The sequence below is a fragment of the Oreochromis niloticus genome, linkage group LG8 (assembly GCF_001858045.2).
Source record: "Oreochromis niloticus isolate F11D_XX linkage group LG8, O_niloticus_UMD_NMBU, whole genome shotgun sequence".
NCBI classification, from domain to species: domain Eukaryota; kingdom Metazoa; phylum Chordata; class Actinopteri; order Cichliformes; family Cichlidae; genus Oreochromis; species Oreochromis niloticus.
Genome location: NC_031973.2, coordinates 8,912,683 through 8,937,408, shown reverse-complemented (window position 1 = coordinate 8,937,408; position 24,726 = coordinate 8,912,683). Strand labels below are relative to the sequence as shown.

Here is a 24,726-nt window from a genome sequence, read left to right as displayed (position 1 = left end):
AGCCTGATCTTTGCTGATTGGCTGGGATAAATCCATATTGTTCTGCAGCCTCACGATTCCTTGCATAATAAAAGCAGATATAGAATGTTTTTAAGATAGAAATTGCATTGGTGGTACAAGAATATATTCCATGTAAGTAAAAGTAATTATATGAAAATGTCGATAATGGTAAAACATAATAAAAAAGAGAAAGAGGAACAATCTGTTTTAAAATTCTGCTTCTCCTGGTAATAATGATTATACAGTATAAACTGGTAAATTTACAATATTGTTCTTGCACTTGAAAACAAGTTTGACCTCATGATTTTTCTATTGTCAGCTTCAAAAATACTTTAATTACAAATATACCAACAATTATTTTATGTACAAAATACTCACTACACACTTCATTTTATTTAATGGGTATAAAAACTGAAACGTCTTAAAAATCCAATCAGTAGGCCTCATTGTCTGAGACTCACATCCATTGAGTGGACTGATAACATCCAGATGAAGCAGATGAATTTCAGATGTTTGACATATGGTGCAATAAAACAAATTAGTACAACAGATAACCCCATGATTATTAATCATTATTTAATTCTCATAGATCTCTGTGGCGTTACTGCAACTTTTACTTATTTTATTTCTAATCTAATCCTTCTATCAGAAGTTTGTGAAATTGTGAAAAAAAAAAAATCCCCATCAAGACTCATTGTCGTACCTTTCTTGGAACTAGTCATTCAGTCAGATAACGAATTCAGCTCTCCTGCTGACGCATGCTGTGGGTTTTTTATTTTCCTGTCTTTTATCTCCTTACCTGTTCGGTTTATTGCAAATATTTCTCGAGTAAGAGGTGCAATTCCTCACATTCGACACAGGGTGGCAGCAGAGAGCCCACCGTATAGATGAAACCAGTTGCAGAGGGTCAAACCTGCTGGTTCTGGTCCTTCTCGGTCCTCGCTCTAATTAGGCTTGATTTAATTAACTGATTAAGTTAAATTTGTTCCCAGTGGTGGCACATACAAGTTAAATTTGCATGACGCCATTTGCATTTACTTGAAGCAGGGAAGCAGAGCCGGGGAGGTAAAACAACTTCCACGTGACACCTGTCACACCTTTCAGGCCAGCTGGGTGCCCTACCTGTGATGCAACACATGACGTGCACGTTCAGTGCAGCTCGGACCAGGCCATCTGCTGCTGTCCAAAGGGATGGAGGCACTGAAGGAATGTAGTGTGTTGAATTTCACGAATAACAGAGCATCTTATTTGGATTCTGCCATTGTATGTGTGTATTCAGAGGGGGCCAAGTGGAGCGATGAAGTTTGCCATTGTCGCCCAGTGTGGGTGTTTTCAGACTCTCTGGCATGATCTGTGAGTTAGTGTTCTCTGTGTTACTGCCCAGTGTGCCCACTGTCTTTCCCACAATGCCCCATTCAGCCCTGGGCCCCTCTCTCTCTCCTCCCCCCCCCTCTCTCTCTCTCAGATTGAGCTGCTACCCATTTTGTGCCTCTGGCTACTCATCATCATAATCATCATTCTCATCACCGTTGGGCTACAAACCAAATTTTCAGTTGTGGGATAAAATAGCGGTGATGTCATCTTTGTTGTCTTTTTCAGTAAGTCTTGTTTTCGTCTCCTTCCTCTCCTCTCTTCTTACTCTCCCTCTCTCTCTTTCTTTCTGTCTCTCTGAGCTCCCAAACACAAAAGACAGAGAGGCCACGACAGGACCCCAGTGTATGCTGGTTGCCAAGGATACAAGGAGACAGTGTTGGGTCTTTAAACTGCCTCAGAAGGGTGTGTGGAGTTAGGGGGAGTTGGCCTTATTTACATGGGAAGAGGACAAGAGAGAAAGAGAGAGAGGGATTTGAAATACAACTTTTAAGCAGCTTGTAGGAGTCCTCTGAATTTCAGCTAAAATCATTCCACCGCTCAGTCATCAAATATTTACCAAGCAGAGGAAATCAGGGGCTGTTCATTATGTGGAGAATGCTGTGCATACATAGCAATGTAAATCAACCTGTCTTTCCTTCTCACTTTTTGCTCATTTTCTCCCACACACACATGCACACACTAACACACTTTGATTGTAAGCTCTGGGAGCCCTGGGCCCCAGTGTTGGCAATGGGGAGCGCTGACTGCAGAATACATTACCAGATGCTTAAAGAGTGTTTCATACCAGAGAACAAGAATGAAAAAAAAGCACAAAAACTCAAGTGAAAACAGGAAAAATGAAGACAAGGGTACACACCCATCCAGACATGCACGCACCCCCACCCATCTCTATCCACACACACACATTCTCTCTTCTCTTTTTTCTCTCTTGCTATGTCCACTCAGTGCTTCCACTCTGCTTCTTCCTGTCCAGAGGATTGTCAGCAGTGGTCACATTATGTCCCCTCTCTCTCTCTGTGATCAGTGGGGTTGCCTCCACAGTGCAGGCTCAACTCCAAGCCTGAAGTTCAATATCAACCCCCCCCCCCCCGACTCCACAATGAAAGCAGGAAGGGCAGGGAGAGGGCGAATGAGCCACCCACGGGTTCATTCACCACAGAAAAAACCCTCATGTGATTCTTTTTTTTTTGCTTTTTTTTTTTTGCGTGTGAGAAACTTTAAATCTGCAGTTTTAAAAAGAACTTTTTAAACTACAGGTGTCGACAGGCTCGAATTTCTCTGTTTAAATGAAAACAAGCAATAGCTACCATGACACACAGCATGTGGGTTATTAGCTGTGGTTTTCTGGGGCTTCAGGGACGGACCGTGATCATGTGGAATATTTACTCTGCAGATGTTTAAGGGCGAGCTTGCACAATCAATTTCCCTTCAATTCCCCAGCCATCTCGTCCTCCAAACCTGAAACCCACGCCCCCCCCCCCCCCCACTTTTATTTTTTTTCTGTTATACATGTGCATGCCTGTGAGAAACCATGGTGAGCTGGGTGTTTTCTTCTCTCTTATTACACACATCAATGTGTGCAATGTCCACTTAAATAACAGAGGAAGACAGAGAGCCAGAACACAGGAAGAAGAAAAAAAGGAGAAGTGGGAAAAACATGTTTTGGCCCTTTTCCCTGCTTTTTGTCTTTAAGTATCAGCTTGGGTTTTTTCCCCACCCCTTGTGAATCTGAGGAGTGTTTGGTGATTAGTATGCGGAAAGGAAGCCGATTTGCATAATTAAGTGCTACAGAGAAAAAGCAACAAAGTTTGTTAGTTTTACAACTATGAGTTTAATCATTTACAAAGAGTTATTCCTGCTCAGAATACTTTAAAAGTTAAAAGATCATCGTTCAACACGTATCTTCCTTTTTTCATTTTAATTCTTTTTAGACACACATGTATTTTTTTTTTAAAGGCAGAGACAGATACCATTAAAGAGGTTAATAATCACAGAAGTGGTAACAGTTAGTAACCTACACTTGGCACTGAAGAGTAGATTAATGTTGTACTACACTGTTAATTGTCACACTCATAGTATACAAAAAGGCACAGAAGGCAAGCAAAGGAGGCTCAAGTTAATACAGAGAACATCAGAGACTCCAGTTTATCAGGACATTGTGACATGATTACTTATGACACATGAAGGATAGTGATAGTTATCAAATTATTCTCCATAATAAGGCATAATGTTCTCATCTGAAAAGGTCATTTAATGTTATTTTCACGTACAAAATAGGATATAAAAATACATTATAAACTTGTTACAGATGTTACGAATGCATGTTTTCTCTTATATCAAGGCATCACTTGGCTTGTGTGTGTGTGCGTGTGTGTGTTTTTGTGTTTGTAAAACCGTACCACACCCTCGAAAAAAAAAAAAACACATGCAGAGACATAAGGACGACTTCATCTCCAGCAACACAATCACCCGAAAGAAACAATAAAACACAGACATAAAATGTAACACTGTTCTACGGAGGCGTCCGAACCTCGCATAAACATTTCAGATGTAGCTTCGATACTGCGTTGCACTTCCAATTCAAATGATCCACCTTTTATTATTTTTATTTATTCTCTTGGCACCGTAATTTGAATTGAGAAGAGCCGTGGATGTAAAGTCGTAAAAATGTAGATGATATAATACCAAGCTGGGCACAAAGCCATGATGCCATAGTAAAAGATTTAGGTGTAACATTGTTCCATCGCTCTCAATAAATAAAGGCACTGTTGTTCAAGCTCGCTGAATACTGTAGTGTGGAGAAAAAAAAGGCATCGTTGTGTAAGTCCTCGAGAATTTGACAAAAGGAGTGCAACCTTCCCTCCCCTTTATGTGTGTATTCATACTGCACAGGCTTGGCATTCGTCCTGTATGTGTCGTCTCAGTATAAAGACACGTTACCTATTAGGAAACACTCAGAGATACTTTGGCATTTTGGATTCCAGTTTGTTCTTTTTCCCCATCGAGCACCTGTCGCTTTATAATGAAAGAAGTTTTTTTTAAAAAGCTCCACGTTGGCATTTTATGTGTTACCAAGAGGAAATAAGAGACATTTTTGACGGTACGCGCTGTGCAGTATCTGACCTGTCAAATGCATTTCTGGAACCGCCTTTTTAAAAGGAAAGCATGACAATACGTGAGCATTTGTAAATGAATTATAAATGTTATAATGCGATTAAGGTAAGAGTGGTGCCCGCTGAGGAAAAAAATGTATCAAAATATCAACATATCTCCGTCAGTTTAGTGTTTATGGAGGGTTTCTGTGCTGGATAAGTACCGCCATTATCAGTTTAGTTACCATGTTATTATTATTGCATCAAATGGACTGAAGGCATGGTAGCTCAGAGAGACAGTATGGCACAGCCGGGGGTTATTTAGGAGCCCTTCACCAGTTTGTGGCCCATCCTCAGTAAAGTCTAGGTTGTAATTTCGACTGGCTTTGGGCTATCGGAAGAAGGCACGTTTGGTAAAGTTTGGGTTAGGACTCGGTGGTGGGCGGGGTCCTGAGGTTTATTCCCATGATCGCTGTCGTCTGGTTGGTTGGTTAAACAGAAGCAGCTGGGTTGCTCCCAATGTTCTGGTCTCTGGTTGGCTGAGCTTGGGGGAGTGGCGGGGCCGCGGGCCAATGAGCGCGCCAGCGGGCAGAGATGGGTGGGTCATCAGTGGACGGAAAGGTCAGAAGGTCAAGGGGTCATGGGTTAGTTGCCGTGGCAGCTAGAGTTAGACGGACAGAGACGGACAGACGTGGAAAGGAAACAAAAAGGGCACATAAAAGGGGGGACATAAAAAGAAAAAAAGATAGAAGAGAGATTAGTGTCAGCTAGTGGCGTCGGGATGACAACAAGGCAGATCTACTGCAGTCACACAGCAGGAGGCGCATTACACAAGAACTGCACAACACCTTCATGAGCTCCGCATAACCATTCGCACAAACTTACATCAACCTCTGAGTGTTGACATAAGGAATGGCTGGTTAGCAATGCTCACATGTGCTCATGAATGCGTTAGCAGGGCTGAGGTTTAGGAGGCGCCCCTCCTGTCATGAGACTGCTGCTATAGTGATACTACTCATGCTAGCTGGGCTACGTCTAGCACAGACAGACAGTGAAACCATGGACAGAGAGGGAGACGGCATGGTTTCATGTGGGTGAGAGAGTGACCTTTATGTCCAAGGAAAAAAGTGCTCAGGCCTCAGAAAAACTTTCATTTACTCACAAGTGGAGCTCATGTTTAGCAGCAGGCATAAGATCTTGGTGATTAACTGATTATTGATTATGGTTTGATCCATTTGCTATGAAGTATTAGAAGAGCACCTAAAAACTACAGTAAGCAAAGAGGCACCGTAAGAGACAGCGATGAGAGGTTAAGAGATGGTGATTTTAGAGGGACTTAAGAAACAGTTTCACAATAGACAAGTCTAACTGCAAGAATTTAGAGGCTTTGGTTTTCTTTAGAGATGTTGTTTTTTTCAATAGTCATCTTTATTGCCTTTTAGTGTTTTTTTGTCCATTGTGTACAACAAGAGCACCACCGCTCACACACACATATATTGTAGCTAGCTAAGTCCATTTCTATTGCATAAAACAGTCACGAGGCCCGTGAATCGAGAAGGTCACCTCATCTTAAATACACAGAGCAAAACACTGCCTTCATTGCCACCTTCGCGGTGACTAAAACAGTAGTAGCTACACACTTTGAATAAAGTTTTACATGGAGACACTTCATCTATAAAAAGCATACCATAAAAACAAAAATAAAAATTTACAAACTAAAAAAAAACAAAAACAAACTACAAGTATTTCCAAGCGATCTTGTTCCATAAGCTTTATATAAGCACTTAAATCCTTACTTAAAATCCCTATATACAAATTTATTTTGCAGCTAAATACATGGTAACAGCACCACTCTGGCTAGGAAATAAATGAAAGATGTAAACAGCCCCAATGATAAAGTCCAGTGGGCGACCGATAAGACCACAAACAACAGTATTTCGTACAAAAGAGCTTGTAACACAGACTTCAGTAGTTATCACACGCTGTGTTTTAGTAGTAAAAACTAAAGATCGCCATGAATTGAAAGATCTTTAGAAGAAAGACAATCCGTTTAAGTCATGTAGTAAGTGGGCGTAACACAGGATTTCATCAATAATAAAAAAAATATCTGTGGAATCTAGTGGAATGAATTTGGGTATAAATATGTTTCCCACAGTATTTGCAGGGTCAAAAGTAGTACTGAAGAGATAAACAACAACAACAAAAAAAAAGTAAAAGTTTCTGAGAGAGGACTCCGAATCCAGAGTCACAAGGACCGAGTCACATGAATGGAACGATCCATTCTAATTGAGAGGTTCCCGGCCTGAGAGCCATCCAGTTTAAGTTAACAGGCGAGCACAGATAACCGCTGCAGCTGTCACCCCTAACATGGTTCCTCCCAATCCGCTCACTTATTTCACTTTCACTGCAACAAATACTGTTTCACATTGTGACCTTTTCGCCTGATACAGTTACTTCTTATTTAGGCATGCCGTATTACAGACACATGTAAACTGAAATTGGTCCATTGGTCTGCATGCACACACGCTAACACTCACACATACAGATACACATACACATAAAGTGGCTGGTGAGCTAACTAACCTCTGTCTGTGGTCACTACCCTTTGGTAAGGATGGATTCTCTTGTCGTGGCGTCGTACCTTAGTGGTCATGGCACCTGCTAACAGCCATTGGCATCGCCAAAACAGAACACAGAAGGTTACTCATCAGAAAGACATCAGACGGTCCACCCATGGCACCAACATCAGTGAAACCAGGAATTTACAAAGTGTTCAAGGCTGAGGGTGAAAATAAGTAAAACACATCTCGCTTCTAAGAGAGAGAATCTTTTGTTGTTTTGTGGTCTTCTGTTCTCTAAAGAAAATATTAAACCAAACCACTAATTTCTCATTAAGCTTCACTAGTAGATTCAACATCAGCTGTAAGCAAAGTCACTCTATATAGCTCTGTGATCAAAATAAGCTTTAACATAGGTTAAATCACAAACAGCAGCTCTAAAACATCTATGGGTTCACTAAAATAGGTTAAAAAATTACAAGCGGAAGCTGAACTATTAAAAAAAGTTAAATAGCTGTCACACCACAACACTAGTGTGCTAATACAAAGAGGAAATTAACAGGAATGGACACTTGACTACATAATGACTGTTGAGGAATCTGTCATCCTAAAGTATAAGCAAACTTTGCGTGTTTGCTCTGTGGGATAAGTGTGTAGGAGGATGGGAGGGGGAGGAGGAGGAAAGGGGAAGGGGGTCTCTGCAAGCCAGTCCATGTGTGTGCTAGGAAGGGTTGCTATCGCTTAGCCTTTGGTTGGGAAAGCCATACCTGCAAAAACACAGGGAGAAGGGACTGTTAGCCCAGCAATGAGCTTCTGCATGCATCTATATATGCTGTGGATGTATTACAAGAGCTGGATATGGTAGCCAATTTGTCCCTGTGGCAAACTGGGCCCTACTGCAACAAACCAAAAGAGAAATAAGAGAAAAATGATTTTTGGTCGCACTGTTTTGGTGAAATGTCATTTGTGAAGAAATTCCACTGTTTTATTTTCTGACAGTGACTACAGATAATACTTCTCTGAATATGGTAAAGCTTTTAAAATACATTATATTCGGTACCTCAATATTTAAAGTATCTCTAAAAAGATTCCTCCACCAGTTTGACTTTCCAAAGTCAGAACGTCATGACTCCTCGTGGTCACGGCTTTCAAATAATTAAGTTAAACTGAAAACTTTGTTGCTAAAATGCAGTGAATAAATATTTTATTCCTGCTTTTTATCTTTTAAAAATGATCAGAAACATGGATATCATGATTTATTGTAGTTAACTGTCATGAAATGCACAGTAACTGTATTGTTACTGTGAGTGTCCAGTGGCGATTATAGAATCTTTTGGGGCCCTAGGACAAAATTTCACAACAGGGCCCCTCCAACTAAATAATCTGATACAACACTAACAGCAGTCCTCTAAAACAAACAGGTAACACATTAATCTAATCTTTATTTTTGTAACAGCACCAAGCTGACTGATTATGATGTTTTAATACTGTAACTATTAGCTTCTACGTTCGTCTAGCCTGCAGGCTAAATTAACAAGTAAATTGTAAACAGACTTCCCAACTCGCCTTCAACCTTCACGTCATGGCCAGCAGATCTGGACACACCAGGCTACTATGCTAGCTACGATAACAAATGGCAAACATCAAAGTAAACAAAACAAATTATTTGATGCTTGAGGAAGTTATGTTATTTAAGTGTCCGTTCATCAGCGTTAAAGCTAGACTAGCAATTAGCATTATATCCCGAGGGATACTTCTTCACTTTCATTGAGTCGTTAGTAGGGTTGTTTAAACAGATTCATGGGTGCCACAGTAGAAGGGGAGTGAGTGGAGTCAGGAGAGGCCCTGTTAGGGAGGTCAGGTCTCTCCTACTGTCATCACAAAGGTTGCACATTTCCATTGCTGTAATTTAAAGTTCGTCAGCCCTGGGGCCAGGAGCCCCAAGCAGCACCTCTGACAGAACTGCACGGTGAGCTACTCTGTGATAATCTTATCTTATCTTTAAATTAAATGTAGTAAAATAATAATGTGCACTTTTATATGACTCTGCTAACCACAAACCTATAGATGTAGGTTTGGTGTTGCCGGATGCTAGTGCAGAACTTTGCTGTGACCCTGTTCAGTATTTCAGTGTGAAATTTTGGGGGTAAACGGGAAGGGCAAGGAAAAGAAAGCCTTATGGAAGGATTTTCTTTTCTAATGTTTGGTAAGAAACTTTTATTGGAGTCCAGTATCCAGTTCTCATAATACATCCATTGACTATGCATGACAGTGCAGGACTTTCCATTTTTATATACCTAATACTCCAGTTGAGTCAATCGGGTATTCCAATATGGAGGGCGTGAGTGTGTAGGGATACTCGTAGGGCGTGTAGATGATTCCAGATTCGGGCCCTTGCTGCACCAGCGCTGGATGTGGATTGGCTCCCGGCACGAGAGTGGAGCTCTGGATCTGACGGATCAGAGGCATGAGTGTAGGTGTGGTGACAGGGGCGGGGTTGCGCAGGGTGGGAGGCAGGACGGGCGTCGGGCCTGTGATGATCCGAGGCGCCTGAGGGGTCGCTAGAGGAAAGGCAGCGGTGGCTGTAAAGCACACAAACATACAAATAATGAAAAGTCTGAGCACACACCCACATGGGAGCGCACACAAAGTGCACATACAATAGACAGGGAAGAAGAAGGGAGAACAAACAGTCTATTTAAAAGGAGAAACAGAGGCATTGTTCATATATACAGTGGACTCCTGTACCGAGACCCTTCCTTTGTCACCCACCAACCCTCCTCCACATGTATCTATGATGTCATCCTTACGCGTCTTGACATTGGCGTCTCTGTAGGTCCCATTGAGAATGGCCAGCTCCATCAGCTGCATTTTCTTCAGGTTGTCCTCCCCCTCAGCCTACACCAGCACATGCAAGCAGAGCAGCACAATCAGCTTCCTTAGCCATGACTGTCACTGACCAATTCACAAGCAAATGAATGAACTTTTGTCAGATTCCCTTCAAGAAGTCAGCAAATCTTACGGTATGCTGAAACTAATTAGCAAAATGAATTTGAATGTTTTCTAAAGGGAAAAAGGTCGGGGATCTTAAACACTGCCTGTGACGAAGCCGAGCAGACCTTGAACATAGCCGCCCCACCACACAAGACGTATTCAGTGTCAGCGACGCTAGCTTCTTAGCTCTAGTTACAGCGTGGTGAAAAGCTTGACTGATTTACATTTTGAGAGGAAGGTCAGCTGGGTTAAACTAACACATATCATTGACGTTATCCTGCACACAGACACACACACACATGCACAACCATAGATTAACAGGTGTTTTAGCTCCTGACTGCCTTCAGACACTCCTCACATCTTTAAAGCCGAGGGCTGGCGTGTACCGTGCTGTGACTGAACGGGAAGTGACGGCTGATTGCTGCAATAGACCCCCCCCTCTCCCGCTGGGCTTTTCAATCTGTTTCTATTGTTGCAAATAATTCAGAGATGAAAAAGGAAGGGGCTTTGTGATTTCGAAATATGTGCCTTTGTGGTTATGTGTCAAACACGGGATAATTTAGAGTATATGGGTGTGTGTGTCCCTGTGTCTATATGCCCGTGTGTGCGCAATGTTCCAGCGTGATCACTGTGTACGTTTATGTGAGTCTGTAGGGGGGCAGTAGGTGGGCAGGAGAATGTGAGAAATGTTGAGGAGTGCAATCAAAATGTTCTCTTGTGTGGACAAAAAAAAAAAAAGAAAAAACATGGAGAAAAAGGAATACTGTAGCCAGTAGTTGGGAATGAAGTGAGTTGTGAACGAGTGAAAGGAGTGATGGAGTGGGGAGAACGAGTGAACAGACTCTCCATTCATTCCCTCAGCCTTTCAAACAACCCGGGGTTACCATGGAAACCCCTTTATGCGTGTTCCCTAATTACCCTAACCCTTTACACATACTCTCTCATACACACAGAGACACACACACAAAACACAAAAAAACGCACAAACACACACATATACACACACACACTTTTGGGCTGACAATCCCCCTTCCCCCTTCCATGCATACCAACACAGCGAACTCTCATCCAGTCACACACAGTTTTTCCCTCGGTTCTGTACGTAAAACGCTATACTGATACTCACAGCGGGCACGAGAAGTTTCTTGACCTCGTTGATGGCCCGCTGGAGTTTGATCTTGGCGCGGTTGTGTGTGTCCTCCACTGTGATCAGGACGTGGAGGTCCTCGCTGAGGTGCTCCCAGTTGGGCTTCCCTCGGTTCATCTCCTCCTGAAACACACAAACAGTTTAAGAAAAAAAAAAAAAAGCTCTTTTTTGAATGCACCGCACACAACCTTGGTCCTTTTGCTACAGAGAGGGAACAGGATTTTCACTTTTCTTTCTTCTTTGGCTCAGGTTCTGGTTCGCCCTCAAACTACACACAAGGCTCAAGGTTGTCTAATGCAACTCGGGAGGCGTATCAAACTCGTGGAACAACGTGCTGTTCTTCAGTGGTTACACAAGATTGGTGTTGCATTGAACTGAGCTGAAGGTTTTGCACTCTCGAGTTTTTTTGTAACATCTCCCTAAATCTCTTTTCTCTTTAACACCTCCTTTCTTCCCTTCTCCCTGCTTTGTCACTTCATTAAAACTGATAGTGAAATGACTATTAAATCAACACTTATAAAGTCGTTATCAAGTAAGACACCAACGACTGACACTGCTGCTGATTGCATTTGTCGGTTTCCTGGTAAACCTGGTTACACACGTGTTTTGGACGCATCTATGTTCCAAATAGCTCCATTATCTGCTTTTGTGTGTTTCAGATAATTCATAGTTTTCATGTGACATCACATCATTATACAAGGGCCCACCTGGAGGGCAACACAAAGCTTTCTTACACTGCCTGAGTTATTTTTTTACCAGCTTTGTTTTGCCTAAATGCCTGATAGCCGGTTATTCGGATGCACTAATGAGCTACTCAGTTTGTTCGCAACTGATAAGGAAGAGCAGAGTACAGCTATGCAAAGCCAGTGATTCGGCCATGTTCACAGCAACTCTGTCAATGGTGGGTCATTAAAACTGACATCAGACATAGGTTTTCATTAAAAAACGTCATGTAACCTTTTCAAAATATCACTGCCTTGTTTTTAATGCCCCAGAACAATGACTCTCAATCTAACAACAACCAAGGAATCCATGTTAGATAGCATGGTTCCCTTAACTAGTCCTTACTATTGCTTTGACAAGGAACAAGTCCTTTTCCTGTCTCATCTCCCAAATGTTATAAATTTTGGCTCAGACTGAAAAAACTGTACATAAAACTGCTGTTCTTCCAAGAGAGGGTATAACCCACATATGTAAAACACAGCAAATGCTGAGCTCTGGTACTGACGTCACAGCTTTTAGTGAAGAAATGCTGTGACAGATGCATTATATGGTTTGCAGGTACCCAAATCTTGCAGTTTGTTTACACATCTTTTATTTTTTTGGGAGATCATCTAAATATTTATGGCTTACAACAGATGGAAAAACCAACAGGCTTGTGTTGGAGTTTAATGGAGTGTCTCCAGTATGTTGGAACAGGCACCAGTCATGTAACTGAAAACTGTGAATTGCAATTTTCTATCATATAATTCAAGCAATCTGAAGAAAGCTTGTTATCGTCAGTCTCACATGGACACCTGGGTTGGCAAAATCTGTTGGGTGATTCGGACGGTCAGTCCACAAATTTGATGTAAACCAGGGATAACAAATTTGTTTTAGATCATGGGATACAGACAGCCCAATCTGAGCTCACGTGAGCCATACCAGTAAAAGCATTACATTACAACTTTATTTATTGAACTCTGACACTCCAAAGTGTTCTCTTTCTTTAGGGATGTAAATAAGTACATTCTGGAGATTTCCTCCTAAAACCTGAACGCTGACCCCATTCTTTTAAAAATCTGCCAGACAAAGCAAGACATAGATCTTGGTAAATAATTTTCACATTTAATAAGTGATCCATTTAGAAAATGGATGATGAGCAGCATGAGATGTCATAAGACAAGGTGCGATTTCAGTTCAACTCCACATGTAAGTCTATACTCACTCTGTGTGGATTAGAAATTAAGAGATTACAGTGGAGAGCCACAAACTCTTCACTTGCAACAATACTAGTGTACTTTTTAAGATTTACACAACTTGTACACATATTTTTTACTTTCACACAGCAGGTTCCTTCTCCTGTGTAGTAAGTCTTTTTGCTGAACTTCCAACTATATTTCAGACTTTGCAAATCCACCTATTGGACCAAATTAGATCCTTTGATGGACTGCTTCTGGCCCCCGGGCTGCATGTTTGACACCCTTGGTCTAGACTAAAATATCTGAGCAAAGGTTTCAGATTTTTCTTAGGCATTCATGGTTCACCAGAGATCTTTTCCACTCATGTCTGACAGGAACATTCTTGGTTTTAAACTAAATAAAACAACATGTGAATGGGACTGCTGTGGAAATTCACGTCCGCCCCCAGCGTCAACCGCTACAGCTTTGCCTACAACTTTTCCTCCAGCAACTCTGTCAGTACAAATGTCCCTTTTTCAAATGCTTTGGTTTGCCATTGTTGTTGTTGATGTTAGCCTTAGCTTCAAGCACAGCGGTGCATAGAGGAGCTGCACATTGTTTGCAGCAACTTGAATAAACAAGCAGACACGACACTCACAGTGTAGTGCAAGGGGAGGGAAACAAACGATCTGGGTCGAGCCTAGAATAACAAAATCCGCCAAGTAACAAACCAAACAACAAAAGTTTGAGAAAATGGCAAATTCGTGGCTTATGTGAGGAAACATTTCTTGACTATGCACAGTTTAGTTGCCAGGCTTGCTACTTTCCTTTCAGTCTTCATGCCAGGATAAGTGAATCCTCTACAGTTTCAAATTTGTTATACAGAAATGAAAGTGATAGCAATCTCATCATCTAACTCCGAGGAAAGAATGAGCAAGCTTGTCCTTCAGAGCTAATCCTCTGAGTGAAGCTTCACACAACTTCTAACGCGACTGCAGAATCGTAATTTTGTTTTTCAGAATTGACTGCCAGATATTACAAATTATAAATAGACTATTTTCCCAGTGAAAATAACTGCGAGGTGCAGCCACAGTTAAAACAGAAATTCCGAGTGCCGGCAGATTGTGTCCTCTGTGACTGTTTTGTCAAGTGAGATGTATCATTTTTGAAGAGCACTAAAAGTCAACATCTTTCTCCCTTCTCCCCCAGTTGCCTCCCACTGTGTCTCTGTTTTCCTTCCCTCTCTGTCTCTGTGTGTTTCTGTATGTGTGAGTCTCTGACTGAGGGGCGTGCAGGGTAGGGAATGTTCTGGAGAGAGAGAGAGTGAGAGGGGAGGGGGGTGGAATGCTGGACTTGCTCCACCTGCCGTTTGGAAAGCTTGAGCCGACTCCGTCCAACAGCAGACACCAGGGGAGAGGAAGGGAGGACAGATGGACCGAACACCAGGACAGGAACGAAAAACGGAGCAGCAAAACTCAGTTTGAGAGAAGGAATAGACAAACAGACAGACAGATAGACAGACAGACAGATAGACAGACAGATAGATAGATAGATAGATAGATAGATAGATAGATAGATAGATAGATAGATAGATAGATAGATAGATGGAGTTTGAAGTGGGCGCGGTTATACTCAGACACAAAAATGACCTTTTTGCTCCCACTTAATCTGTCTCTCTGTTTCTGAGCCAACTCATCTCAACTCACTCCCTTTTCCAATTAGCTAGAAAATTATATATAACCTACATTTTATTTATCTATCCGCCCTTCTTTCTGCCTTTCAGCTCTTTGACCCATCATGGGATGCATGGTCTGCTTCTGCGTGCACGTCGGCTCGTTAGGATGAAAATTATCATGGTCTCGGAGAAACATTAAATTGTGTTTCTGGTTAGCTGTGGCAGAGTGGTCAAAAAGTCATGCATAACTATGCGTCAGTTTAATCATTTCACCCAGTAAGGCCCCGGGATTTGCAAAACTGTTACATCTAATTGCTCTCTGTCAGGGTTTTTCCTGCATAGGGGAAATTTGGGTATTTTTAATTTGGAGTTTTACATGCAAATAAAATATGAAGTGAAGGAAAAAAGACTCATTGTTTCTCCTGTGCATGAACCACATGTGCGTATATTGTTGTCCCCGCCCCCCCACCGACCTCAGACGTCCCATTTTGGGCCTGGAAAAACCCGTCTCTCTTCGTCCACTTCAGCCTCGCTCTCTATATCTATCACACGTCCCCGATGTCCTGAACATAGAAGCTAATCGTGCATGTTGCTGAACATGGATAAAATTAAGCTACTAGTTAAAGGTTAGACACAAAGATCATCTAAACAACAAAATAACATCTTTTTTTTTTTTTAAATTACACTTACTAATATAAACATTTTTCATTTAGAATTTTATAGCTCCTTGATGATTCGCTCAGCTTATATATCATATAGATTTCTACAAATTTAAGTGTCTGGCAGGTTAAAACATTGTTTCTCCAAATCACAGGTACTGTTAACAAGTTACAAAGCAAGTCTTAGCAGTTTTTAAATCTCTGAAGGAGCATAAAGGCTTTTCAGAGTCATCTCATTGTTGAGCTGTAACGCATCTAAAACTAAGATCTATAGGAAACACACCAAAAATGAAGCTTTGACAGTAATGTCTTGCCTCAGCCAGAGTTTCTCCAAGTCGACGTTCAAGCTAAAAGGAATGTAAACCTGCCATGAAACACTATTACACTTTGATTTGATTTCTTCCAGAGTTACATGAAGAGAATACTATCACTGCCACAGCTAACAGCTTAGATTGGCTGCAGACTGAAAAGAGAGGAAAACAGCCAGCTTTGCAATGCCCCGAGGCAACAAAATCCACCTACCTGGGCCCCACTTGTTAAAATGTTATATCATTTTCTTTAATATGTAAAAGAAAGCAGTTAACAATGGATCTGAGGTGGAAAGATTGGAGGTGGACTTCATACAAAGAATTCTAAACCAGTTCCCTTCATCTCTAGTCTTTAAAATTCATATTTCCCAAAATATATTTGCTCACTCCTACCTCCATGCTGTCACATTCTAGTAGAGTAGCTTTGCCTGATTCACCATGCAAAATAATCCTTCTTATACTAGCCATTTATGTAGCCCTTCAGGTCATCTTCTGCATGAAAAAGCTCATTTAACTCTTCTCCCTTTAAGGCTTTGCTCCCTTTAGCTAGCCTTCTTCTCATTGGCTGCCCCTCAGAAACAGAAGGTTTGATCAGCAGGTGGTTGGAGCTTCAAAGGTCGCAACCAGAGTTAGAATTACACAGATCAAAGAAGAGAAACCAACCAAACAGTTACATTTTTGGTGCAATGGAATAACCTATTAAAATTAACCCCATCATTGAACCTGTGGCCTGCAAAGAGATGACTGAAAATAGAGAAAAGTACAGCAGACTCACTTTTAAAAAAGATAACGTGAAGATGTATGAAAACAGTCCTAGATGTGAATATAAAACACATGTATCTTCAGCGTTACTTGGTGCGTTTACCTTCTTCTTGTCTCTCATGGAGCCCTTTCCTCGCACCATAATCTTGCAGCCGGTTTCCGCCTCCAGTTGCTTGGCGGTCAGTCCACGTGGGCCCAAGATCCTCCCGACAAAGTTGAACTGCGCAAAAGAGCAAAACACACAGATATAAACAGACCTGAAGGAAGAAACGATTTGCTGCGCACTGCAAGCCAAAACTGTATTTTTACTATGTGCCAGTATTTGTATGAGCGAGTGTGCCTTTGAGGCTTGTGCATCTGCGATGTGTTTGTGTTACTAAGAGAGACAAAAATAGCTCATTATATGGGTGCTGGCTGGTGCTCGTGGCATGACAGGATAGCGACGTTCTCTTAACCTTATCTGTCACTAAGACTGAGTGATTAACTGGACAGCTGCCCCCCTGTGTGTGTTTGTGTGTGCGTGTCTTTTTTTTCTGCCACTATTCCCTATTGCTCTGTCTTTATCCGCTTGTCTGATAACAACTGTCCAGCTTCTTCCTCCTTTTCTTCCCTCCAGTTTAACCAGAAGTTAACTTGAGTAATGGCTGCTACATATTTCGACCTCTAAGGTCACCCCCGACTTTCACCTACACTCACACAAATCCAGGTTTGTGTGCACACTCCTCTCTAAATTTAACCCTGATCTCAACCATTTTCCAATGTAGTCCTGCATGTGTCCTGTTAGTCTCTTGTCATGTGAGTGAGGACAGCCTGTCATTGTATTTGGTGATTGGCGAGCTGATGCGTGGAGAAAATCATGTGAGCCGTTCAATCTGGATCAGCATAACTCATATTGAAGTGCTTAGCTGTACTTGGCATGAGCATGGATGTGCTGGATGGTAAAGTCGCTTCGCTGCAGTGCACTTGTCTTTATATTTGGTGGAAAATCTTAATCCACTGTTTTCAGCTCCTGTAAATATTTATGGTGTAAACCTAAAGGTGAAAACAGTGTCACAGTGGGGGGATTTACATCACAATATTGGCTTTTGGAGTAAATAAACCGAGATATTCCTGCAAATTATTCATTTTTATGCCATTGGAACCACTGGCTATGGTTCGTTATTGATCTATTTTAAGTTCAGATTACATCAGTGGGTGTAGACAAAGATGATCTCAGAATGAAATCAGCTTTTAGATGAAATCTAAATCAAAATGTCCCTGTGATCATGAGCCACGCTGATTTTCTGGCAGCCTTTCTGCAACTAAGAAGAGATAAAGCGACAACAGTGAAAAGTAAACAGAAAGGTCAAAGGTCACTGATTTGCCCACTCACGTCTGGGTACTCTTTGACAGGCACGTAGAGCTTCTCCTGCAGCTGAGCCACGGGACCAACAGCTTCGGGAAGCTCCTCCATGTCCCGCCCGTTGAACATGCCGCCGTTCAGCGTGTCGTTGTACATGTCTTTGCGTACCCTGCCAATTTCTTAGAGGGGGGGGAGAAAGGAGGAGTTAAGTTGTGTAAAGTGAACTGAAGACAACTATGAAGGTCCGTCCATGGAGGAGGGGGACAACAAGTTTCACATTTCTTTCTTCTCTTCTGTCTGTTTCTTGGGACGATGACTCACCGTCGCCAGAATTAAAGGAAGCTCTGAGAGACAAACAGGCAGGGAGACGGTCACAAGCATTCTGCACCACAATGTAAAATCTGAATGCTTTGCAATAAGGTGTCCTCCATTTCTGACAGCCTCCTGTCTATTTCTTTCTGTGTGACACACACACACCGACACACACACACACACCTATAGATCAGATCGCTGTGTAAATAATGCGAGTGAAAAACAGAAGTTACTGGGGGTCTCAGTGACCTTCCAGCCAATGAGGCTCCTGTGCAGGGCGGTCGTTCAACAGCAAATATGGAAAAGGTATCAAAGTTCTTATAAAGCAATATGAGTAAGTATTAGTATTAATACTAGTATTAGCAAGTATTTTAATCTGTAATTGCTTTTTTCACTTATTAGCATTTTTTGTGTACGAATATCTTGTTTTGTCCAAATATCAGCCCAGAGAAACACTTGGATACGTTACAATCAATGAATTTGGCTTTAAAATTAACTTTAAAAATAGATCCCGAATGATTTTCTGAAACGTTTCAGCTCGACGAAACATCAGAAGAGACTATAAAACATATATTAGCATACGCAGTCACTGAAAAACCAGAACAGCTGACTTTAGTGTAAAAATTCATTTCTTAAAAGGTCAAATCTGTGGCTCAGGCTTGCTACAGAAGCACCATTATAAATCAGACTATGTTTGTCTGCCTGTGTGTTTGTTTAGGGCTGTCTCAATGACCAATGCTAGCCTCTGATGCCTTTGTAATGACACACTAGCACAATAATAACTGGTACTGGAGCAGACAAACACATATGTGACACATACACACAGACCCCTGGTTTGAACTCACACACTGACGAACACACTTACACACACACACACGGCAGAATAACTGCCTTGAGGCGCAAATATCATCTGACCTAAGCACGCTGACAGGCACGTCTCCCTGCTCTGAGAGTGATAAGTCTGACCGTAATAACTACAGTAGGACGCTATAATTACAGCCACTGCCGCAGTGACACCGATGATCCCCTAATGACCAATTCTAACCTATTGCACACCAGAAGTGACTATTAAAGCAAGCACACAAACAAATCTGTGCAGACAAACACGGCTTTTGTCACACTTGAGTTAAAAGTAGCTCAAGGAAAATGAGAAGTGAAAGAAGAACAAGAAAGTCCAAGGAGAAAAAGACAAAGCAGAGAGCTGCAGCAGGCTTTATCTTAACACTTCAGCCTGCCATAGGACTTTATATATAGACTGGGCAAGAGTGCAGCCTTGGAGGAATCATGTAGCCTGACAATGCCTTGCATAAACTTTTTTTTTCTGATATAGAGGCCTTACGTCTGAGCAGCTTGCCCACATAACTCAAGCAGAAGACACTGGCGGCCTCAAAAATGGGAATGGCACAATGTCTTTCATGCTAACCATGGGTGTCACATTATCGCCACTGAGGGATGAATACGTTCAGCTGTCAGTCCTTAACATGAACACAACCAGAGATGTTAACTTGACCTCTTTGCCGAGCTGTAGAGGTCGTCTGGTATGAGAACAACCTTGCTGCGTCATGAGACTTGTCACAGAGCGCAAAGTCGGGACCTCTGTGATCCTGATGTGCAGCAACAGCAGCAACAACAGGCCTCGGTAGCTGGTAGCAACTAGAGACATTTGAGAGAATAAAGAGCTGTGTCTCTTTCCGATGCCCTTCTTTTATCTTGCATATCAACAAGTACAACTAATCAGGTGCATTGATCATCTGGGCAGAAAGCATGACTTCAGGGTGTGTAAGCAGCCAGATACAGATATCAAATATTTTGCACAGTGACAGAGTCTCGTTCCTGCTCAGGGATGGGCTCAAGCATTCACACAAGCCTGCGCATTAGGTCACTGGGAAAGACTAACAACTGTCTGTTTGTTCCCATCACCAACTGCCCCTCTGTGAATGTGTGTGTGTGTGTGTGTGTGTGTGAGAGAGAGAGAGAGAGAGAGAGAGAGAAAGAGAAAGGGAGAGAGAGAGCTTTGCTTCTCTCAACAAATTAAAATGTGACTTCATGCAACAAACACATCCCCTACATCCACAATTTGAAGCCCAGAATCTAGGTTTACACTCACAGCTCGGCGAATGTTTTGATATCCAAACAGTCTAAATCGACTGTGAGCAGGATAATTTACCACGGTGTGATGTGGGTAACACTGCTGTTACGTTTCTGAGGAGCCACTGAGGAATTCCTTCAGTTAATGACTAATTCAATAAAGTCAGTCGATAACGGCCACTTTTTATGAACACTGACCACTGAACTGGACGAGAGAGAGAGAGAAAAGATGGCCTCATCTCCCCCTGTAGTGTGACATTGACAAGTGGCTACAAAGTTCAAAGCTTCAAACACAAGCGGGGGTTACCTTCATCCAGCAGCCGCTCCAGATGCGTGAAGATGCCGCTGAAGTTGGGCAGGGAACTCATCACCTTCCGGTCGTTCATCAGCTGCATTAGATAGTCCGGGTTGGACTTGGGTCTCTCCTTCACCTCTGTCTCCCCAACCATGGCTTTTGATTAAGCAATAAAGTGACCTAGCGAGCAGGGAAAACTTGATGAAGGGTTTATTTTCTTTTTTTCTTATTTATTATTTTTTGGGGGGAGAAACACGCCCCGAAAAGCGATGCGAGGATCCCAGAGGACACCGCCGAGCGCGACCCGCTGACCGCTTCTCCACCTACTGAGAAAATTCAACTCTCAACTCCGGTTAAATCGACTGTCCCTCGGTTAATGTCTCGTATGCGAGCCCTGTCTTCTTCCACACGGTTCCCCCCTCTGCCCGACTCTCCAGAGTTTGAAAAAGTTCCTGTACGGGGAGAGAGTTCAGCTCTGTTTGACACTTTGCCCGACTCCGCGCACTTCTCCGGCGGCTACAAGTTTACCATCAACTAGTCTGATCCGCCGCGGCTCCTCCGCTTGTGTCCGCCCGGTGTGTGGGTATTCTGCAGCGGGGATCGGCTCACTATCATATGATTACAGTACGGCAGCGAGACGAGTGGGCTATCGGGAGCGTGCTGCGCGAAGCCGATATCTGTGGATGGGCGGAGGAGGAGGAGGAGGCTCGTGCCCGTCCCCTCGGCAGCAGCAGCAGCCTAAGAAGCAGCACCCCTCTCTCTCCCTGACCCCCGCACACACATGCACGCACACTAATACACACACACACACACACACACACACACACTGAATAACAATAAAACAGCTCAGCATAGGTATGCACACCTGTTCTACAACAGTACGTACCCCAGATCCTGGGGTTTGCACCCCCAGGATCTGAATTTTTTGAGGTTCATGCACTTTATTTTATTTTTTTTAAACTTAAAGTCCTGCAGAGAGGACAATTGTACTTTTTTCTTACCTTACCGGATTCGTTTTCTTTTGATTTCAGTAGATCTGTTCATTACAGTTTAGTTTTTCTTATAAATTTGTTCGATTTTGGTTTAGTTTTCACGAGTTTTCAGTATTACTTTTCCTTTTCCTTCGTTATGTAATGGGTAGCATGGCTTATATTTTGTTAGGGGTAGCAGATGTGACGTTCAGAACTGAACGGTACACCAGTACAAACACAGACTGGGGGGTATACTCTCCCAGTATACCTCCCAGTCTCACTAAACACAGGCACCAACACCTCCTCAAACTGGTTATGCTGACAAACATTTTCAGTAAAAGACATTTATAGAAAATATTATATTTTTGATGGTACACAATAATAATCAATCACAATAACTAATGACAAAAATAAAAATAAATAAAATGTTTTATAATTAGTTTTATTCTTCTGTTTTAGTCCCATATTAAAATTGCTTGCAAGTATTCAGCTACTGGTGAATGAAGTAAAACTGCCAAATAATAGCCAGTAAAAAATACTAGTAAAAGTTGTGCATGATTTAATGTAATACTTAAAATCAAAACTTCAGAGATGGGTATTCTGAAAAATGACCTTTGTGACTGATAAATGATTAGACGTGACATTACTGTATTGTTAATAGTGACTGAAACAACTGAAAACAGCAGTATTCATCCTATACAGCAGGGTATCTGCGTCCCAGCCTCTAAGATATGCTTAAGGGGACATGAGATGATTAATGGAATACGAACTGCAAAAATCTAAGCTTTTACCAACACTTTTATTCCCACATTTGCTCCTTTAATTAGAGACGTTTAAAGGGAAACAGCTCGTAAATGTCTGAAACATTGCTTTCATAAGAAGTCGCAAGCCATACATGTTGGAAATCACTGGTTTAACTCTGAGCTGTGTATTCTATACATGTATATAAAAAAAAAACTTGAAGTGGGCTGTAGCTGTCAAATAAAAAAGTAGTTCATATGCAGGTGTTAAATCAGTATAAATCAGTAATATAAGCACCTCACAGCTGTGCACAAGTACAGTACTTGAATAACTGAACAAAGACCTTTCCAACACTGCTGATTGCGTTTATTAATGATTGATAAGTTGATTGCTTTTAATGTCAGGAAATGGTCACTTGGTCCTGCCACCTATAGAGAGAAAAGTAGCAAAAACTTCCTATTTGAAAGGAGATTTTGGCCAATAGATTCAAAACTGACCGCTGATTTTCTCTTTTCAGATTACAGTTTTACACAGATTATATTTATCAGTTAAGAATATACAGCCCTAAGATCTAAATTTAACATTGAGGTGCCTCTTAATTAGTATATGTATATTCTAATTGCTTTTTGTTGGTAGTACTGTACTCATCTTCCAGTCGAAAACTCTCCTCTCCTCTCCTCTCCTCTCCTCACCTCTCCTCTCCTCTCCTCTCCTCTCCTCTCCTCTCCTCTCCTCTCCTCTCCTGTTCACACCCTTCGCTTTGAAGACTTTTGTCACTGAAATAATAAGATGGTGTGAGTGCTGCATTTGTCCATTGTGGGTGGTTACTGCTGCTGCTGCTGCTCCAGCAGGAGAAATGTTACTGCTGAAGAAACAGATAGGTGCGAGGGTCTAAACTTAACTTGCTGTAAATCACACGCATGTTCGTGTGCACTCACACACACACACACACACACACACACACACATAGTGGCGACACAATCTGTGTGCCCATGCATGCCTCAGCTTAAGCCTTTTGTCAGGCGCTGCTGGCCTCCCACCTGGTTTCTCTCCTCTCTCCAGTGTTATACACACAGTGTGTTTTTTCCTTGTAAGACCAAACTTATGATTGAGGCCGTTTGTGTACGTGTGTGTACGTGTTTGTGTGTGTCCGAGCAGCAGGAATTGTAACGGTGCAGCAGTGCTGGTAATGGCTGGTCAGCTGGTATGGCGAGTATTCAGGGCGGGGGCAGTGCATTGTCCTCTCATAGCTCTAACAATGCCCCTCTGAGCAGGCCACACATCTACCAGTCACGGGCCTCTCGCTCACTCTCTCTCTCTGACTCTCTCTCTCTGCTTTTCTTTCTGTCTGCCATATTTATTCAGGCCCATAGTGAAGTGTAAAGTGAGATGTGATAGCAGCCAGTGTCCCTGACCTTTGACTGAAGCGTCAAGGTCAGCCGGCTAATATTAGAGCTCATGTCACTCATCGCCTCTCTGCAACCACATCACACCTTGCATGTTCATTATCGCGTTAAATAATTAATAAACACCTCAAATCTTGCATGTATTCACAAGTGCCACTCCATTATGAATAATTAATGTTCAGCATCAGTTCTTAATGCACTGATTTTTAAACAAGTCTCTTATATGAAAGACTGGGGGCTTGGTTAGTTTATGAGAATCAATGTATTTTATTTACAAAGCAAGAACTCCAACACTGCTCCATATTTTCTTATGTCTCACTGGGATCGAAGAATTTCAATCACCAATTAGAAATGACCATTTTTTCTTATTTTATTTGTTTTTTAATAACTGATTCGATCTGTTTAGTGTGTCTCAGCTTTCACAGCAATAAGAGTTATTGTTTTATATCATTGTATGCATATTATATTTTACATTTGGAAAGAGCAGCAGCCTGGAATGAACTTCTTGAAAATGGTTTCTGATGTTTTACACCTAAAATATTTAATGAGGAAGGAAGCAAATAATAGGTTATTTACTTAACAATTTCAAAAAGTTGGTGTCATTTTTTTTTAACAGTTTTCTCTTTTCTAACTGTAAATCATTTTTAAAGAAATTGTCAACAGATTAATAAATGAAACTCAACCAATATAGTTCCTCTTCTTTCCACAATGAGAAGGCCACGCCTGCTGCATTATCACTGATGGAAAGACACCCTCTTGTGGACTTCTAATGTAAATGAAATCATTCAGTTAAAGCTCTACGAAGCACCCAGTTTGCCACAGAAAAATATGAAATTTGGAATCCAAATAAAATAAATCTGAAGCAGCAGATTATAAAAGTTAGCTGTAGACAATTATGAGAACAGCTGTGGCAGCGTGACTGTTCTGTTACAGATTACATTGTCACAGAACAGTCACACTGTCACTGCGGTACTTAATTAATTAATTAGATCAACATGACGGTCAGCATGATTTGGTCACAGTTGGTTACCTGCAGTCACCAACAGAGAGCAGCAGAATACAGACGACGTATAGGATGCTCTTAGCAGATTAAAAGTTTAGAAGCTGCCTCTGTGGGAGGGA

At 41.9% G+C, this 24,726-nt stretch overlaps 1 protein-coding gene across 5 annotated transcripts; it reads right to left on the bottom strand.

The window, feature by feature from the left end:
* Positions 1–3,277: 3,277 nt before the first annotated feature.
* On the bottom strand, positions 3,278–21,149 carry qki2 (QKI, KH domain containing, RNA binding 2). Of its 5 annotated transcripts, none has more exons than XM_005458198.4 (9): positions 20,499–21,149; positions 17,822–17,970; positions 16,553–16,669; positions 11,145–11,288; positions 9,835–9,922; positions 9,322–9,606; positions 7,792–7,815; positions 7,050–7,127; positions 3,278–5,127 (listed from the first exon to the last, which is right to left on the bottom strand). In XM_005458198.4, exons 1-9 carry the CDS (start codon positions 20,638–20,640, stop codon positions 5,105–5,107), a joined length of 1,050 nt encoding a protein of 349 aa, XP_005458255.1. In that variant the 5' UTR covers positions 20,641–21,149; the 3' UTR covers positions 3,278–5,104. The 5 variants fall into 5 exon arrangements, with proteins under 5 accessions (XP_005458255.1, XP_005458256.1, XP_005458257.1 ...); XM_005458199.4 differs by having other exon boundaries at positions 7,050–7,124; XM_005458200.4 differs by lacking the exon at positions 7,792–7,815.
* Positions 21,150–24,726: the final 3,577 nt, after the last annotated feature.